Here is a 19,526-nt window from a genome sequence, read left to right on the forward strand (position 1 = left end):
ACCACCACCACCACCACCACCACCAACAATCATAATGATGAGTTGATGACTTGTTCCTGTAGTTGTTAATGGTGGTGGCCTGGTGGGTGAGTGTGGTCTTTTTCCCATTTGCTGAAAAAGCATGCTAAGCGATTTTCAATCATACATGCAATGCAAATTACAAGAGGCAACAACAAAGCTCAATACATGTGATTAAAAAGGAAAATCAACTCTTAAATTTGATGAGTATTTACTTTGTTGTTTCTCATCTATCCAAGAGAGAGAGCAGCTTAATGAAAATATTTATATCACCTTGAATCACTAACATGATAAACGTTATTTCAATTCAATTTACTATCTTTTTTTCCCTCTTTTCTTTCAAGAAGAAAGCAATCATCAAGAATAGATGCTTCCCCTTCTCTGTTATACAATGGACCTTGATGGCCACAAATATTTTAACACAACGATTATGAAACTACGAAGGAAAAGAGGCAATGATTTCTCCATGACCATGAAACCGGAGTGAATAGAGCGAGGAACTCCTTGACCCCATTTAAAGTATTGTTGGGAAGCTATGCAGATTATTTTCTAATTTAGGGAACCCTATAATTTATTGGATATATTCTTCATAGTAGTTGTCACTTATCACAGAAACAAACCTCTCAAGCCAAGGAAGCTGATGGAGATCTTTCATGGCATCTACATAGGAATCTGTACACCGGGGTGGGGATTGGTAAGGGTGATGGTCACTCAAACTGAAACCCCCAGCTAGGAACCTTTGGATCAGTGCCAGCTGTGATCTCTCTTGGTCTGAGTATGCATCCATGATCATCGGGAGCGAATTGAATGTTTCCCATGCCCATTGCTCAGATTCTTGCATAGACTGAGTGACCAAGTCTTCTGGGTTGTCTTCATCCCAAAAGGCACATTGACAAGTCTGTTGGCCATCCCTATATTCAGCCCCACAAGAATAACAGAACTCATGCCCACACCTGAAAATGAGGAACGTGAAAGCTCAGTAAACATTCAAGAACTTAATACTGGAAAGTAACTTAACACAGCCAGCATAAAATCCTCCTGTTCATTAACATGTGCATATGCATAACAAATAAAAGCATCATAACCAAAGGTGAATCAGAGGAACATTTTTCTTATTCAAATAGTTGGGCTATGCTTCAATAAAGCCAACAATTGTAGCCTTAATTCCATCAAATTCAATAATAGCATGTGCTACTTTCTCCAAGAGATTCTCATTAGACACATTTGTCCCTCTGCAAAGGGCACAATCATTTGTCCAAGGGAGGAAAAGCATTGGATATTGGAAACAGTTCTCAAGAAGTTAGTTAGAATCACTGCATCAAGATGCTGCCAACCAAAAAGAAAGCCAGAGACCTGAATGATTAAGTAGTTACCATCTACAGTGCAACTGTCACAGTATTTGAGTCTTAACTGTAGGATATGACTTACGTTTGATAGTAAATTCCTTCTATATGAGTCACGTTTAATTAACACAATTCCCAAGAACTATTAATTTTCTGAGAATACAGACTAATTTTCCACTTATGGGGGTGATTCGTTAATGGATCAATTTAACTGACCGAATTAGCAAGCAGGAACAGAGGGAATAAAGCTTTGCAAAGCTGAACCTACATAAACTGACAAAATCACTAAACTAAAATAAACTATTACAAAGAAGCCAAGTTTCCATAAAAAAAGAAAAAAATTCAACAAGTACAATGCAAAACATGCTAGGATTACTAATAAAGCTACATCACTAGTGTCAGGACCTCAATGGATGGTATCTGTATGTTTAATGCAATGGGGATTGAACTGGTAAGTTCTTATTAAACTCTTTGGTAATGATTCAGACCACAAAGAATTGATATATCCAGCAAAAGGCTTTACATTGGAAGCTGCAAGGGGTATCTGTTGTTTGGAATTTCTATATGAAATTTTAAACATATGAGCCTTCACATAAAATTACAACATTCCTTTTCAGTAAGGTTTTAATCTAGAGTAATGAAACAAAAACAGACAACTAGTCACAAGATTCTGCTGATAAACTAGAGTCATGAAGTCTCATGTCTGATATATTCATTTCATAATTGAAAAAAAAAAAAGATGTCCTGTCCCTTAGTATGCCTTTTTTCTTGGTTGATACTTCATCCAAGCTTTAGCCTTTTTGTTCATTTAAGACATTTTTTGAATGTTCTGAAAAATATGGCACTTAGATGCTTTAATGTATGAAGGCTTCGTTCTTTTCCAACTTTCTTAATCTAAACACACTTAACCAATGCTTTTAAAAATATCATAGTATGTATAAAGAAAGTGATCTTACCAGCATGTCATGTGGTAGCACCCTTGAGTGAGCTCAATCATCCTACGGCACTGCTGGCAACGCCTCCAGCTTTTATTTTGTGCCAGGCGATGCAAGGTAATGTCTGCAGCATCTCTCTCTTCCAGTGGGAGGTTTTGGAACTCCTCACAGCTCATTGAAGAATGCCAAGGAACCCCACAATCCACACAGATAAACCTTTGACAAACTGGACATTCAATGCAGCTATTATCTGGCTGACTTGATGAACTTGCCCTAGCTGATAAACAATCAAGAGGATCAAGCAGGACGGAACAATTTGGAAATGGGCAGTAAAATCTATCTGAGGGGAGAATATTTGCTTCTTCAAGGGCTTTCTCCAATGACTCGTAAGAAGTGAGTGGAAGAAAAGATTTGCATTCAGCAGTGCAGATGTAATACTTGCATCTGGGATGAGGACATCTGATGGGGACTTGAGAGGATTGTACCTTCCCATCAACATATGTCCTCATGCAATGCGAACAAAACTTATGAGAACATTTCATAATGATCATCATTGGGGATGGTTTATCATCACAACAGATGGAACAGTTTTCAAGTGATTCAACACCCTCAACAGGAAAAGACACAACTCCAATTGCCACCTGGGCTAACTTTGATGGCCGCTCAAGATCTACAGTGGGGACAAGTTTCAGAACAAAAGCTTCTAGATTACTGGCATGTTCTAGGATCCTTTGCCTCAGTGCGACTATGAGTGGAATTTCAAGTTTCTCCTCATTTGATACCTGTCAGAAATTCGTGTCATTAAAGCAAACTTGGCATGAAATAAGATGATTTGAATGATTTAATGCTGGTGCTACAACTCAAATGAAGCAAGATGGAGTAATCATCAGGAGCAATCACTCAAAGTGTCTTTTCCTCAAAAAGAATTATCTATCACTCAACCTATAAAAAATTGTGCCGACCAAAAAAATCGTATAAAACTTGTGCTGTTAAAAGGAATATATAAAGGATAATAAAATGGAATTAACCCCTTATTTCTTTAATGGATTCAAGCAGTCACAGTGTTGAAATTGCAATTGGCAATTTGGATTTTGGCAAAATCAAAAAAAGAAACAGAACTCTTTGACAACCACTCACCTGATCATATAGCAGCTCAGAATCTGTAAATGCGTATACCCGACGGACTTTATTTTGCACAGCCTCCATTAAACCATCCATAAGGGCTAAATAATCAGCCACAGGCTCCTCCACATAAAAATCAAGCTTTTTCTGCACCTGAATTACTGGAGAATTGGCTGATCTTTCCATGACCACTCCAATTCCAGAAAGCCCACAACTTGAGTCCCCAAACCCAGCTATGGACATGCCTTTGAAGAACATCTTCATGGAAAATTCATCAAGCTCATCTTTTGACTCCACCTTCACCGGTTCTTCGGTCTCCTTCCAAACCTCATCATCTTCGCAGCAACTACGAAACTCTTCTTCATCTTCCTCTCTGGGTAAATTTACATAAACCTCATCACCAAAAATTGCCTGACCCTCCATTTTTTTTTTTTTACCCAACAGCTCTGCAATTCTAAAGCTGTGATTATTAGTTTATTCCCAAAATCCAACCACAGCCGGTCAACCAATTAATCTGAATCTCTTTATTTCAGCAGGAAAATCTCTCAAAAATCCAATTCAATCACTGATCTTTCAGTGCTTATCTCCAATTCATCACACAAGAAAAAACCCATCAAGGAATCGATCCAGAACTGCAAATTGTAGCATCAACTCCTCCTAAAAGTACCACAAAGAGAGATTCATATCAGATAGTGATAATTCAGCTCCTAACTCCAAATCAATAACCAAGAAAAACCCATCAACAAATTAATCCAAAAATCCGTGCTTTACCTTATAAATTCCCCATATCCCCAAAAATACATAATTGTTGACTCTTCCACATAAACAAAAATCAACCCAAAAACAAAAAAGGAAACTAATTTCCAGTCCCTCCAAAGCTGTACAAAACTACAAAAGTTTTTTTGAAAACAACAATAGAGAAAATAGTATATATACATGCAAAAATAGGAAAGGGTAGGATGTTGGAAATGCAAGAAAGAAGTGAAGGTTCCATTACCTTATCCGAAGGAATAAAAGTCTCTGGAATCAGATTCCTTCTGGGGTCTGAAATATGAAAGAGAGTCTTGTAATTGCAATAAAGGGGTATAATAAGAACCCTAATCTGACAAACTGCAAGCTTTGGTAGTTTGGTGCCTCACCCACTTACAAGATGCTGTTTTTATTTATTCTTTTACTCGGATTAGATGAAAGATGAGAGATTTATCATGTGAAGCTGAGAACGGAATGCTCAGTTACTATTGCAGTTATTGGCGTAAGAGAAAAGGAAGTGCCTTTGGCCTTTTGCTTTGCTGGCATTCTCAACATTCCCAATCAATAATGCTTTTTTTTTTTTTTTTTATGGATCACATTTGACATTAAAATGATTATTTTAAAAAAAATTTGTAATTTTGTATCCATAATAATTTGTAATTTTGTGCACAGAATAGCCATGGAAATTTGGAATTAGCATAATGCAATTTTTGTATACATCCCACGCAAATATATACAACACATAGAACTTATCGTATAGAAAAAAATAATATTAACTGCTTTGAAACTATTGTCCGAATTTACAATTGCTTTTTAGATAAGAAAAAGCTTTCAGTCCTTTTAATTTTTCTAATTTACCTTCAACCATCAAATTTTAATAAAGTCTATTAAATTTATAGATATTTTTCGTCCATTCACTATCAAACGGCATTTGACCCTATTGAATCAGAGTAGACTTCTCTCCCTCATTCCATAACCTTTTCCTCATTTTTTCCGGACATATTTATCCACAATCTGCCATTTATAAGCTCACTAATTGAATCCACTCCTCCTTAACCTTTCTATATTGGAGGTAAACATAGGGGAAAGAAGGAGGGGGAAGAGTTTAATTGGGGTCAAGGTTTGATAGTAAGTAGACGAAAATGCCCATAAATTTAACGGATTGTTAAAAAAATCTGACAATAGGAAGCACATTAGAAATAATTAAAAGCTCATGAAGGTGGAAGGCCAAATTATTTTGGTTTGAAAGTCAAATGTGAACTCAAGTAATAATTCTGGGGTGTTGCTGAAAGTTATTTAAAAAAAAAAAACATTCAAGTTACGTTAAAAAAAGAAGGAAAATTTATGCGGATGAACTCATACTTATTATTTGCTAGCCAACTGATGCATCGAAATTTTAAGGGATTTAAAGTGAAATTCTTAAAGTAAAGGATACTGAAATCCATTAAAAAAATTGAGAGAAAACCCTCATTTATAATATTAATAAACTGAATAATAATCTAAACAACTCTAAAAAGAGAGTATTTATAGTCTTACAAACCTAGCTTTAAAAGAAAATCTAAACGGAAAAGAAATCCTAATTGTAAAAAAAGAAAAGTTTAACATAAAATAGTAAAATGACGTTTACATCTTGTAAACGACTTTATTTGGCCTAAACGACAAAAACGACGCTGGGTCGTTCGCCCTCCTCTCAAAATTCTCTTCGATTTGATATATTATTTGATCTATTTCCAACCTCGAATGAATTAAATATGACCTATTAAAGTCGATCATTTCGTTTTTTGCGCATATCAAATTGATTTTCAATAATTGTAAGTCTCTCTACATCCCTATTATTTTAGTACTCAAAGAAAAATTGTAAAAACTAGATCTAATGGTCCAATTTCTATTCAAATCCTTGTGAGTTCACATCCCTGTTCCCAAATTGATTATGCTATTTCTTAATCAACAAAATGGAACTCCGAATAGAAATATAACCCCCAAGATTCTTAGCAGAAAGCTGGGTTTAAGAAACCTATGCAGTATGCACATGGTGTTTGTCTATTACATGCAGAAAATGTGACTCTGTTTTTGACTTTGTTTCAACTTGCTGTTGCTGACAGTCCTTTTTTTTTTTTTCCATTAGCATTAAAGAATCCCGGTAAAAGTGTTTAAAAAATTGAGACAATAATGATTGCCAACCCTATCTTCTAACATAATTAATTAGAAAAACAAAGGCATTGTTAAGAAATCTTATACGTGTAAGCAGCAGCATGGACACCACCAATAGAGTTTGCAAGAGTATTGCTACAACAACCAATAATTAACCTCCGAATTTTGAAATCCCATGATGCGAATCTTTAGACCTCATTAAAAATAGGTTTAATTATCAATTTACCATATAAAACTGTAACTCATTCTCATATTGTCACTTGAAAGTTTTTTCGTTTCAGATTACCACTTATAACTTACATCTGTGTTTCATTTTATCTTGTTATGTCAACAATTCTGTTAAAAATGCTGACTTGGCCGTTATTGCTGACGTGGTGGGCTGCATGTGCGCCATGTGTCACATTTTTTCTTGTATTTTCTTATTTTTTTATTTTCCCATTTTTTCTTGTATTTTCTTATTTTCTTATTTTTTTATTTTCCTATTTTTATAAATTTTGAAAATTAATTAAAAATAGCTCCGAACTTTGAAAAATACACGAAAAATTCATATGGATTCATCTTGACTAGTACTAATTTACTATGGGGTCAAAATACCAATTTTCCCTCTAAAATTTCAAGAAAATTTGGGAAGTCCAAATTTATTTCTAGAAAATTAAAATACTCTAGATTCTTTGGAAATTCATAAGATAATCTCTCGAACTTCGAAAAATATGAGGTCTACACCATTAGTCTTCTAAAAACTAACAATACTTTTCTCGTAAACATTTGTTATCCAAAAGACCTCTTAGTCTTAGAGGAAAACAAATTTCTCTTTATAAAATAAATTCTAGAAAAATTTTAAAATTTTTGTAAAGTCTCAAATAATTTTATAAAACAGGCTTTTGGTAATTTTCAAAATATTTTTGAAAATTCTAGAATTTATTTAATAGAGGGAAATTTATTTTAATTTTCTATAAATAAATTTGAACTTCCGAAATTTTTTGGAAATTTTTAGAGGAAAAATTGGTATTTTTACCCCATAGTAAATTAGTACTAGTCAAGATGAGTCCGTAGAAATTTTCTGAGTTCGGAACTATTTTTAATTAATTTTCAAATTTTATAAAAATAGAAAAATAAAAAACATCAAAAATAAAAAGAAAATATGTGACACGTGGCGCACATCAAGTGCGCCACGTCATCATTAACGGCCAAGTCAGCATTTTTAACAGAATAAGGTAAAATAGGACACGAATGTAAGTTACAGATGATAATCTTGGACAAAAATTTTTTCAGGTGGCAATATAGTAATGAGTTACAGTTTGGGTGTTAAATCGATAATTAAACCTTAAAAATAATTAAAATATTTTAGCTGAGGTAACAGTATCAATATCTGAAATAATTAGTTGATATGGTGTGATATATTAAAGCTTAGGTGAAACACGATTTTAGAAAATCAAAAAAACTTGGGTGAAACAAAACTCTATGATTTCTGGTATAAAAACATTAAAAAAAAACCCCAAAATGATGAGGCATTTAATTGAGTATATAGTTGATTGTTAAATATACTTTCAAGCTACAGTAGGCTCTTTATTTACTCATTGCTAATTGAGATTGGATATTATATATTCAAGCATGCATGCCTTTGGCCCTTACCCAATCAATCATGCATCCTGAAATCTGGAAACCACCGAACTTTATATGTGCAGTGTATATGCTTTCTTGTACAGGCTGTATCGACCCTGTTCATATTAAATAATGTTAAGATGATCATGTTTTCATATTAGTTGGCTATGATTTTCAATTCCATCGTTTTGTTTTGTAGGGGTTGGATACTGGTTAGGTAGGGTGGCTGGAGCAAACAAACAAGACATACTCGTGAACGAAAAGGACTTGACTCTATGATTGCGTTCAATTCAACACTAACTTCTCAAAACGGACTACTATCCATATAAAAGTTACATGAGAGTTGTTGAGCGTAGTCGTGTATACAAGAAGCAAAGCAGTCAACTGTAAGACTGTAGTACCACAGTACATGACTTGTCTTTATAGGGAATTTTGTACCTAATTTAAGTTTTATTTAATTGTTTTTATCTGTCAAGTGTGACAGTGTCAAATATTACTTTAGTCTCCAATATTTTGAAAACTGCAACAACACGACAACGTTGCAGTTCCAGATCTGAAGTTTGCCCATGGTGTCCAAGCTTAATTGGAATGGTCAATATTTTCTAGTTGACTTGGCTGTATTTTATATTTCTTCCTTTTTTGCCCTTTATTAGCATACAACCCGCCATTATTTGGGCCTGAGTTTAAGGATGTGGGCTATCCAGATTCAAAAAACCAGTATTTGTAATTATTGGGCTTCTTCATTAGCATCCAATAGACTATGGCTTCGGGCCAAAGTTCCTAATACATGGAAAAAAAAAAAGGTCCCTTAAATATACCTACATTTTCAATACTCCCTTTTAAAGTAGGCCTAGTAAGTAAATAAATGTGTGTGGAGTTTTTTTTTTTCCACGTCAGATAATGGTTTAGGCATAAATTTGTGAATATTTACAAAAGATGTCATTGCTCCAATTTGAACAATATTTCAATATCCATAATTTGAGGCATTTATTACTCTTAATTTTGAATGTTTTTATTGATGAAATTTCATGATTCATGCATCAAATTCAAAAAACATTTGTTACCAATTCACATCAACATATAAGCACTTAAATACTAAAAAATTAAACACCCAATATATAGTACATATAATATAGATTTAAAACAATGAACACAGTAAGCCTCCACTTTAGGTTAAAAAAAAAAATATCTAATAAAAATATAACAAATCTATCACAATACAAATATATCACTAATATATATAAATGCAAATACCAATGCATTAGACTCAGGTACATAAAACCAAAGAAGAAAAAAAAGAAGATACATATCACTCAGGTCAAGAAGAAGATATTTATCCCCCCCCAAATCCACCCTCACTTTGAGGTATATATACTAATGGTTTCATCACCTTTTACTCAGGTAGAAAAATAAAACCAACAATCATGGAGGGCTTGGTCTTAAAAAAAAAAAAAAAAAAGCTCAAATAAAAGATGGGAGGAAGAAGAAGAAGATCAGAGATTGATGATGAAGAAAAATCAAATAAAAGGAAGATCAAATAAGAAGAAAATAAAAGAAAAAGAAGAAGAAGAAGAAGATCGAAGAAATCATAAACACAACCAAAGCAAAATAATACGTTACTTACCTAGAGAACAGGTGAGGATGAAAGCTTAATAATATTTGAAAAATGTAAATGACGTTTCTTCTTAATCTTTGAATTAACGTTAGTCATAATATTTAACTTCATAAATTAATGACAATTAATTACAAAATTTTTAAATGACAATACCTTAAAATAAGATATTAATTATCGAAATAAAAATATACCTATTTTCAACTCAAAGGGTAAAAGTGGAAATCACAAAATAAATTTTCTGCAAAAAAATAGATAATCTTACATGACAAATTCAAAAATAGGTATATATCAAATTGGGCCTCTGAAATGGATGTATCTCTAATTAGCTCAAAAAACCATAACAAATTCAACAGTGACAAAATAAAAAGTTAAAAACGATTGATTTGTGGAAACATGAGGATCATAAACTTTTATAAACTTGAGGAAATTAGCATCTACTTGATACCAATACAACATACACATGCATACATATATAAATATAATTGGTAGAATAATTTCATTTTATTGATTTTCAGATCATAGCATATCATCTTAATTAATTATGATTAATTAAGCCCACTTTGCCAAGAGAGACATGCCACCTGCACCCAAAAGGACCGCAATGAAAGATTTGATCTGGAGCTTAATGCTGGCCTGCAACTTTGGACCCATGAAGTCGGCAGCGAGAAGATCAACCAAAGCCATGTAGATGAGAAGGCCAGCTGAGGATGCATTAAGCAGCCCCACTGCGATTAATGCACTCGGACTATTTTCCTTGTACATTTTTGACAAGGCCATTCCCAGTCCAATGCCAAATGGGGTTGTTGCAGAGAAGAAGAACACCATGATGGCCTTCTTCATAAACGTGAACTCAGCCTGCATGCAGTTCATGAGGTATATGATGTTCATGAGCAAATTAATTAAGTTTGGCGTAATTAAACTACATTTATATATATAGTTTTTTAATTTCAATATATATATTCCTTAGAGATTAAGTACCTGGAGAATGCAACCCCCAAGACCCATGCCTTCAAACATTTGATGGAAGCAAAGGGCAGCCACAAGACCTTTAATTGTGCAGGTGTTATTTGAAGCTCCAAGAGAAAGCCCTATTACAACTGAATGAACAATGATTCCCAGCTCTAATACCTGCGCGCCAACGATTTTCAATTTCACACATAATTCATACAAAAAATTGCATATATATATATATATATATGTGTGTAAGATAACACATCAGTCACATATATATAATCTCATGTAGGCACGAAGAGTAGGATAGATAATTGATAAAATAAAAACTTTGTACTAAATATATAATGTTTAATTTGGATCTGACCATTGCAACAACGCGATAACGTGGCAATTGTGAGTCTCCAGCTCCTCCCTTGACTTGATGAGTGTGTGCATGAAAATGTCCATGCCCAGCAGCCACCACTGCACCCATCTCCTGATCTCCTTCAATGGGTGCAGCAGCAGCAGCTTCCGGAATAACCCCAGCCCTACTTCTCTTGCTGTATATACTGGTGGCCATGGAGTCCACCATCAAAGTCACAATCGCAGACAACATGGCCACGAAGCCGGTGAAAGGGAACTTGTGCCATGGATTTTCTTTCAAACAGTTGGACGACAACATGTCGAAAGAGTCAGGCAAGACGTGCATGAACCCGGTGGCGAGGATGATGCCGGCGGCGAAGCACTTGACGATGACAAAGAGGTTCCGGTCAGGGTGCAAGGCCGGGATGGCGCGAGTGAAGAGGGGTAAGGAGACACCAATCAAGCTGGTGACTAGAATAGAGGTTATGGCTATGATTTTGAGAGGCACAGCGCCTGCCTTGTCGTTGCAGGAGTTCGTTTCAGTGTTGCACTCATCATCCGACTGTGACTCAGCTTGGGGACTCAGTGTACACATGATCATGAGGATCAACAACATTACTGGGATCAGCTTCAAAACTGAGTTGCTGCCCATATTCACTCTTTAACTCAATTGTGTATTGGAATTAATGTTGGGCTTAATTACCAATATTTCTTGGAGATTCATTATATAGAGGTTTGTGACATCATGTGCTCAAATTTTTTTTTATATATAGAATAGGGCCATGATGCATGCCAACAGAATATATGAAATGATATATTGTTGCATGTAAGGGAAGTTGGATCAAGATCTCATAATATATATATATATATATATATATATATAGAGGGCCTTCTAATAAGGGATCCCTCATTTAGTGTTAAATGAGGGATCACCCTGTGTGGCCCACACAGGTCATTTTGTGTTAATCTGAACTGTCCATTTTTTACATCTCCATTGATAGATCATCTCTACAAAAAATCAGTCAAATCGGAAATCGTTTACCTGTTTGTTTAAGCGGTCAAAGTTTAAAACAAATGGACGAACAATACCAAACTTTATTGTGATGTTTGAAAAATGTAAATGACGTTTCTTCTTAATCTTTGAATTAACGTTGGTCATAATATTGAACTTCATAAATTAATGGCAATTAATTACAAAATTTTTAAATGACAATACCTTGAAATAAGATATTAATTGTCAAAATTAAAATATATCTATTTTCAACTCAAAAGGAAAAGTGAAAATCACAAAATGAATTTTCTGCAAAAAAATAAATAATCTTATATGACAAATTAAAAAATAGGTATATATCAAATTGGGCCTCAGAAATGAGTGCATCTCTAATTAGCTCAAAAAACTATAACAAATTCAACAGTGACAAAATAAAAAGTTAAAAACGATTGATTTGTGGAAACATGAGGATCATAAACTTGAGGAAATTAGCATCCTCTTGATACCAATACAACATACACATGCATACATACATATATATATATAATTTTTTATTGCTTTTCAGATCATGGCATATCATCTTAATTAAATATTATTAATTAAGCCCACTTTGCCAAGAGGGACATGCCACCTGCCCCCAAAAGGACCGCAATGTAAGATTTGATCTGGAGCTTAATGCTGGCCTGCAACTTTGGACCCATGAAGTCGGCAGCGAGAAGATCAACCAAAGCCATGTAGATGAGAAGGCCAGCTGAGGATGCATTAAGCAGCCCCACTGCGATTAATGCACTCGGACTATTTTCCTTGTACATTTTTGACAAGGCCATTCCCAGTCCAATGCCAAATGGGGTTGTTGCAGAGAAGAAGAACACCATGATGGCCTTCTTCATAAACTTGAACTCAGCCTGCATGCAGTTCATGAGGTATATGAAGTTCATGAGCAAATTAATTAAGTTTGGAGTAATTAAATTATATTTATATAGTTTTCAATGAGTTAATTAGAGATACACCCATTTCTGAGGCTCAATTTGATATCACCTCATTCTTTTGATATACTTCCATTTTTTAATTTGCCACATAGGATTATCTATTTTCTTCAGAAAATTTATTTTGTAATTTCCTCTTTTACCCTTTGAGTTCAAAAAATGTACATTTTGTTTTTGTCAATTAATATATGTCTTATTTCAAGGTATTGTCATAAATTTTTTTTTTAATTAATTGTCATTAATTTATGAAGTTGAATATTAAGATTTTCCATTTCTGATTATCGTTTTCAAATTTCAAAATAGGTCTGATCTTGTCCAATTTAGTGTATTACCATATAAAAGAAATGTCTTTTACTTATTGCAAAAATCATTAAGCTTTCTTCTCACATGTTCTTTAGGTTGCAATACTCTAAAATTCAATGGAGGGTGCTATCATTGCAAGATGTCATCTCGGCCAAAAAACAATAGTTGTTCCACTTTTTTCTCTAGGTAAGTAACTTATTATTTTGCTTTGGTTGTATTTGTAGTTTCTTCGATCTTCTTCTTCTTCTTTGATCTTTTTTTTTTTTTTTAACACCAAGCCCTCCATGATTGTTGGTTTTATTTTTCTTTCACATTTTTCTACCTAATTAAGGGCCCGTTTGGCACTGCTTCTTAGAAGTACTTTTATTTAGTAGTGCTTTTATCAGAAGCGCTTATGTTAAGAAGCACATATAAATTTTTATAAAACTTCTAAATTATTTATGCAAAAGCACTTGAAAGTGCTTCTTGAGAAAGCACCTGTCAGGTGCTTCTCAAAAAACCCCTTAGAAGTGCTTTTATAACTCAAAAGCACTTCTAATTATTTTTGCCAAACGCTATCAAAAGTGCTTTTACTAATTTGAAAGCGCTTTTGACAATTTTAAAAGCAGTGTCAAACGAGCCCTAAGAGGTGATAAAACTATTGGTATATATACTTCAAAAGGGGGTTGGATTTGGGGGGATGGGTATCTCCTTCTTGACCTGAGTGATAGGTATTTTTTTTTTTTATATACCTGAGTTTAAAGTATTGGTATTTGTATTTATATATCTTAATGCTATATTTTATTGTGATGGATTTGTTATATTATATTAGATTTTTGTTTTTTGTTTTTTAACCCAAAGTGAGATTTATTGTATTCATTTTTTTTTTAATCTATATTATTGGTTTACTGTATAGTCTGTATTATAGATTTAACCTATATTTGTTAAAAAAATTAAACACCCAATATACAGTATTATATGTATATTAGGTGTTTAATTTTTTTTGTATTTAAGTGTTTATAAGTTATAACTTTATATGTTGATGTGAATTGGTAACAAATGTTTTTTGAATTGGATGCATGAATCATAAAATTTCATCAATATAAATATTCAAAATTAAGAGTAATAAATGTCTCAAATCATAGATCTTTAAATATTGCTAGTAGGTATATCTAAAAGACTCTTTTTTAATTTCAATATATATATTCCTTTGAGATTAAGTACCTGGAGAATGCAACCCCCAAGACCCATGCCTTCAAACATTTGATGGAAGCAAAGGGCAGCCACAAGACCTTTAATTGTGCAGGTGTTATTTGAAGCTCCAAGAGAAAGCCCTATTACAATTGAATGAACAATGATTCCCAGCTCTAATACCTGCGCGCCAACAATTTTCAATTTCACACATAATTCATACAAAAAATTGCATATATATATGTAAGATAACACATCAGTCACATATATATAATCTCATGTAGGTACGAAGAGTAGGATAGATAATTGATAAAATAAAAACTTTGTACTAAATATATAATGTTTAATTTGGATCTGACCATTGCAACAACGCGATAACGTGGCAATTGTGAGTCTCCACCTCCTCCCTTGACTTGATAAGTGTGTGCATGAAAATGTCCATGCCCAGCAGCCACCACTGCACCCATCTCCTGATCTCCTTCAATGGGTGCAGCAGCAGCAGCAGCAGCTTCCGGAATAACCCCAGCCGTACATCTCTTGCTGTATATACTGGTGGCCATGGAGTCCACCATCAAAGTCGCAATCGCAGACAACATGGCCACGAAGCCGGTGAAAGGGAACTTGTGCCATGGATTTTCTTTCAAACAGTTGGACGACAACATGTCGAAAGAGTCAGGCAAGACGTGCATGAACCCGGTGGCGAGGATGATGCCGGCGGCGAAGCACTTGACGATGACAAAGAGGTTCCGGTCAGGGTGCAAGGCCGGGATGGCGCGAGTGAAGAGGGGTAAGGAGACACCAATCAAGCTGGTGACTAGAATAGAGGTTATGGCTATGATTTTGAGAGGCACAGCGCCTGCCTTGTCGTTGCAGGAGTTTGTTTCAGTGTTGCACTCATCATCGGACTGTGACTCGGCTTGGGGACTCAGTGTACAGATGATCACGAGGATCAACAACATTACTGGGGTCAGCTTCAAAACTGAGTTACTGCTCATATTCACTCGATCTTTAACTCAATTGTGTATTGGAATGTTGGGCTTAATTACCAATATTTCTTGGAGATTCATTATATAGAGGTTTGTGACATCATGTGCTCAAATTTTTTTTATATATAGAATAGGGCCAGGATGCATGCCCACAGAATATATGAAATGATATATATATTATTGTAAGGGAAGTTGGATCAAGATCTTATATATATATATAACTGGGTAATTATATATTTTAAATAAATTTTTCTCCTATAGATCGAGGAAATTTAATATATGGTCTGATTGTTCATAATGTAACATTTTACTTGAATATCTAATTAAATTTGAGAGTTAACAATATATGAGATTTCGACGAAAATGAAAAGAAATTTACAGTTTAACAATATAAAAAGTTGAATATTTCATGTCGGATAAGAAAATAATGACCAATTAAGCCATTATGCATATACTCCATATTTTACCTTAATTTGTATATATATATATATATATAATAAAGCTTTTGCTATATTTACATATATACACTTGTAAAAGGGCTTTCGAATTAGAAAATTCATATGATGAGCTACTGGAGAATTACAGTACGTACGGTAGTACGGTACGTACTTGCAGTAATGTACTTGCAATAGTATATATGCAATCATACAAATGGCTAGGTTGTTTTTTTTAATAAGGTTAGTGTATATATAGTTTTGGATAAGGCTCTCACGTTTTCAGTTAATTTTGCAAGTCAACGAATTATGTCAGAAAATTAATGCAATGGTTTGAAAGCACATATTTGATAAGAAAACTGAGATCTACTAGTTATTTAATTCACAGTAATTATAAATTTGATGTTATATATTAACACTATTAATTAAAAATCCTGTTGAATAAGTCAAGGGAGAGAAACGTGAACGAATTAATTAAGTGATGTGTGCAATACATAGATTCCATATATATATGAGCTTAAATTGTTTATTCATGGTGTACGTAATTTTCATATAAATATGAAGTTCTTGTCAACTAAATCAAGGAGGTATGGATCATGCCATTTTCTGGAAGTGATTTGTGTGAAGCCTGTGGGTACTTGTGTTTGGCTTAAGCATCAATTGCAGAGGTGGCCGGCTATTGGGTTTCTGAAACTGCAGTGACACAAAAATCGTGAGAATTAATACAAATATATGCTGAAGTTTAAGCTGCATGACTATTTAATAAAACTATATCTACCTTTGTACTACATTTTTAAGAAAATGAGATTCACTTGCATACATAAATGGGTTTCATCTCTCTATTAAATATGTTAATTCCATTTATATTAGATATATAAGTTTCAATCACTCCTATTAAAGGTCTATTTAGTTCGCAAAATAAAAACGTCAAAATGAATATGAGATCTCATTCTCACTATTACCTCTTATATGAATATAAAATAGCAATGCATAGAGATTTGAAACCCTAGTTTAAAGCCTACTCCTTTGCTGTTCCCATTTTTTGAGAATGCAAGTACAACGTATGCATTTATGTTACCTAATGTATCAAAACTAAGACACATCGATCTAAGTACTCTTCCCCAATTTGAGAAGGACAATTAACAAACAATAATACTTTTTATTGTGCATATGGCTGCAACTATTTATTATTGAGGAATTTCTGAATTCAAGTTCAAGTCCCCTAATTATGATAAGCATATAATACTGTGCTTTCACTGTCCTCAAGTCAAATGAATTAAAGAAATTTTGATATGTAAATTCGTTGTTTCTTTTCTCAACCACCAAAATGTTGACTTGTGTGCAAGATTATTCATTAGTGGGATTCCTACAACATGCTAATTGTTTAATGAAAGTACTTAATGAATGTGTCCTTCTTGTAGGTACCTTGTGGATTAATTACTTAATCGATTTGATTGAGGCATTATATTAATATATAATATATATGCGGTTGTCGATAGCTTTTCTATATTCTTAATTTATTTACATTAGAAGAAATTTAAGTTATACCTTATCTTAATTTTAACTTATTTCTTAACCATCCCTCACCATTTAGACTTTATCTTATTTCCATCACTTTCTTCTATCTTTAAAAATTAATATGTGATTGTATCCCGAAAAAACTAAGGTCTCGTTTGGTATCATTTTCTAAAAGTATTTTTGTAAAACATTTTTGCAAAATGAAAATGAGAAAATGAATTTACAGAAAATGATAAAATGAAAATGAGAAATTGTGTTTGGTAACTAAATTTTTCAGGCCTCCTCTTTTTCTCTCCCCCTATTCTTCATCTTTACCAAATACCCACAGAGGCACATCAAAAATAAGATCTTGAGACCTCCGAATCAAGGTTTCTATCCAATGGACTTGTTCCTTGCCAAGTGACTTCTTGAACTCGGGCTGGCTTCTTCAATGGGCTGGGGTCTGGGCGGCAGAGAAAGAGGAGAAGGGTGAGGAGAGATAGTGAGGGGTTGGCTTTCTTTCACTGGATGGGTTGGGTTTCGGGGTTGGGGCTGGGGTTGAGGAGGGGAGGTTTCGGTGGTGCTAGTGGCAAAGAGAGAGAGGAGAGGGACAGGGAGAGAGAGTGAGGCAGAGAGAGAGTGGCCGGTGGTCAAGCTTGGGGTCAGGACGGCGATGGGGGTTGGGTTTCGCTCGGTTGGGGTCTGGGAGGAGAGGGGAGGGAGGTATGCGGGAGAGAGGGAGGAAGAAGAAGATAATAGGGGAGGGGGGTCTGTGGGAGAGGTGGAAGGAGAAGATAGTATAGGAAAAATAGAAAACGAAAAACAGAAAACGTCATTTGGACGTTTTCTGACTGACAGTGTAAAAGTTGAAAATGTTTTCAGAAAACATTTTCAATTATTTAGTAAAATGGGCCACCAAACACATTTTTTGTTATTTTCGTTTTTTGAAAATGAAAATGGGCATTTGAAAATGATACCAAACGGACCCTAATATATCACTAGAGAAGTCAGATGTGTTTAAAAAAATAACTATTTTGTCACTACAAACTACAAAGTCGAATATGCTTTGCTAGCATTTTGCTGATAGTCTAATTTAGTCATGGTTATTGCTGCCTGATAGAATTTTAGCATCTAACTTAAAACTAATTAACAATAAAAGAAGTAGTTCAAACCCTTATAAGTCAACGTGTGGTGTCATTCAAACCTAACACGTGGACAATTTATATTAGGTGATGTGGGAGCACATGTGGCCGTTGGGCCTAACATGTGAATAGTCTGCTCTGATATCATGATAGAATTTGAACACCGAACCTAAAATCAATTGACAATGGGAGGAGTAATCAAACTTTTATAAGCCACTAAATAAGGTTATACTTTTCCAATGTGGGACTGAGATCTTTCTCTCAACACTGCCTACCGCAACATACACCAGACGTCACAGAATTAAGAATTTAACAAACGTCATTGTTATGCTTAAATATTTGTTGATTGGGCTTCACACCAAAAACAGAGATAGTCACTCATATTTGCAAACTATTTGTTGTTGGGTCTGGGTCGCCTTGAATATTATCATCCATAATTGCATAAACTTAATAGAAAGGAAAACCACTTCAAATCAAATTATTGCTAATAATTATAAAAAAGCATCAAATAAGGAAAAAAGAAATTGTGCTTGCTAAGTTGCTAGTATCACGAGGAATAGGAAAAAAAACAAAAGTAATGATAACAAAGTTAATATCTTTTAACAAGAAAAATGCTAATTTTTAATGACCATTTGTCTAGTGGATCAGTGGATGGTATCAAGTCTTCATGAGTTTAAATCTCATGGGCTACAATTGATTAATTAAAAAAAAAAGCCAAGAAAAGTGCTAATTGCAATAGAAGGCTGAGGGATGCAGCTAACTGGGCTTTCTCTAAGCCCATTTAGCGAACAAGGACATGCCTCCAGCCCCAGACAGAACTGCTACATTAAGCCCATATCTGAAGTTTTACGCTGGCTTGCAACTTGGGCCCCATGAAATCCCCCAGCGCCATATAATTCAGTATCCCAGCTGATGAAGCGTTCGACGATCACAGCCGTGGTACTACGTACTCTCATGTTTATGGTACATGAGAAATCTGCCCAAAAGTCCAAGAGAATGAAAAGAATGAAAATTCTACGTTAACTTACGACTTTAACCTTGTCAAGGGTTTCAAATGGCTGTTTGTGAGGGTACAACATCTTGTAATTTTTGTAAATTCTAAGTCCAGTATTCATGGCATGGACATGGCATGAAACAGATTGTGGTTGGCGTGTGGTGCATGGTGCCATATGCTTGGTACTATGG

At 34.3% G+C, this 19,526-nt stretch overlaps 3 protein-coding genes across 4 annotated transcripts; all 3 read right to left on the bottom strand.

The window, feature by feature from the left end:
* Nucleotides 1–192: 192 nt before the first annotated feature.
* Nucleotides 193–4,669, bottom strand: LOC147297377 (RING/U-box superfamily protein). Of its 2 annotated transcripts, XM_086229683.1 has the most exons (5): nucleotides 4,558–4,653; nucleotides 4,416–4,462; nucleotides 3,434–4,075; nucleotides 2,318–3,078; nucleotides 193–971 (listed from the first exon to the last, which is right to left on the bottom strand). In XM_086229683.1, the coding sequence occupies exons 3-5, from the start codon at nucleotides 3,839–3,841 to the stop codon at nucleotides 590–592; spliced, it is 1,551 nt and encodes a 516-aa protein (XP_086085809.1). In that variant the 5' UTR covers nucleotides 3,842–4,075; nucleotides 4,416–4,462; nucleotides 4,558–4,653; the 3' UTR covers nucleotides 193–589. The 2 variants fall into 2 exon arrangements, with proteins under 2 accessions (XP_086085809.1, XP_086085807.1); XM_086229681.1 differs by having other exon boundaries at nucleotides 4,416–4,669.
* A 5,416-nt stretch (nucleotides 4,670–10,085) lies between these two features.
* On the bottom strand, nucleotides 10,086–11,514 carry LOC147297378 (fe(2+) transport protein 1-like). Its single transcript, XM_086241566.1, has 3 exons — nucleotides 10,855–11,514; nucleotides 10,515–10,664; nucleotides 10,086–10,391 (listed from the first exon to the last, which is right to left on the bottom strand). Exons 1-3 carry the CDS (start codon nucleotides 11,482–11,484, stop codon nucleotides 10,086–10,088), a joined length of 1,086 nt encoding a protein of 361 aa, XP_086097692.1. The 5' UTR covers nucleotides 11,485–11,514.
* A 908-nt stretch (nucleotides 11,515–12,422) lies between these two features.
* Nucleotides 12,423–15,277, bottom strand: LOC147297379 (fe(2+) transport protein 1-like). Its single transcript, XM_086240716.1, has 3 exons — nucleotides 14,642–15,277; nucleotides 14,316–14,465; nucleotides 12,423–12,728 (listed from the first exon to the last, which is right to left on the bottom strand). The coding sequence occupies exons 1-3, from the start codon at nucleotides 15,275–15,277 to the stop codon at nucleotides 12,423–12,425; spliced, it is 1,092 nt and encodes a 363-aa protein (XP_086096842.1).
* Nucleotides 15,278–19,526: the final 4,249 nt, after the last annotated feature.

Source organism: Dryas octopetala, chromosome 1 (assembly GCF_963921425.1).
Source record: "Dryas octopetala chromosome 1, drDryOcto1.1, whole genome shotgun sequence".
Taxonomy (NCBI): domain Eukaryota; kingdom Viridiplantae; phylum Streptophyta; class Magnoliopsida; order Rosales; family Rosaceae; genus Dryas; species Dryas octopetala.

Bases quoted from the DNA above. Each gene is read 5' to 3' on its own strand.
- LOC147297379 (XM_086240716.1), bottom strand. From the start codon at position 15,277: ATGAGCAGTAACTCAGTTTTGAAGCTGACCCCAGTAATGTTGTTGATC. The intron at 14,466-14,641 runs GTCAGATCCAAA...GTTGGCGCGCAG, and splicing joins GTTATCGCGTTGTTGCAATG to GTATTAGAGCTGGGAATCAT. The intron at 12,729-14,315 runs GTACTTAATCTC...AACTGCATGCAG, and splicing joins TTGGGGGTTGCATTCTCCAG to GCTGAGTTCAAGTTTATGAA.
- LOC147297378 (XM_086241566.1), bottom strand. From the start codon at position 11,484: ATGGGCAGCAACTCAGTTTTGAAGCTGATCCCAGTAATGTTGTTGATC. The intron at 10,665-10,854 runs GTCAGATCCAAA...GTTGGCGCGCAG, and splicing joins GTTATCGCGTTGTTGCAATG to GTATTAGAGCTGGGAATCAT. The intron at 10,392-10,514 runs GTACTTAATCTC...AACTGCATGCAG, and splicing joins TTGGGGGTTGCATTCTCCAG to GCTGAGTTCACGTTTATGAA.
- LOC147297377 (XM_086229681.1), bottom strand. From the start codon at position 3,841: ATGGAGGGTCAGGCAATTTTTGGTGATGAGGTTTATGTAAATTTACCC. The intron at 3,079-3,433 runs GTGAGTGGTTGT...AATTTCTGACAG, and splicing joins CTGAGCTGCTATATGATCAG to GTATCAAATGAGGAGAAACT. The intron at 972-2,317 runs GTAAGATCACTT...CCTCATTTTCAG, and splicing joins TGCTACCACATGACATGCTG to GTGTGGGCATGAGTTCTGTT.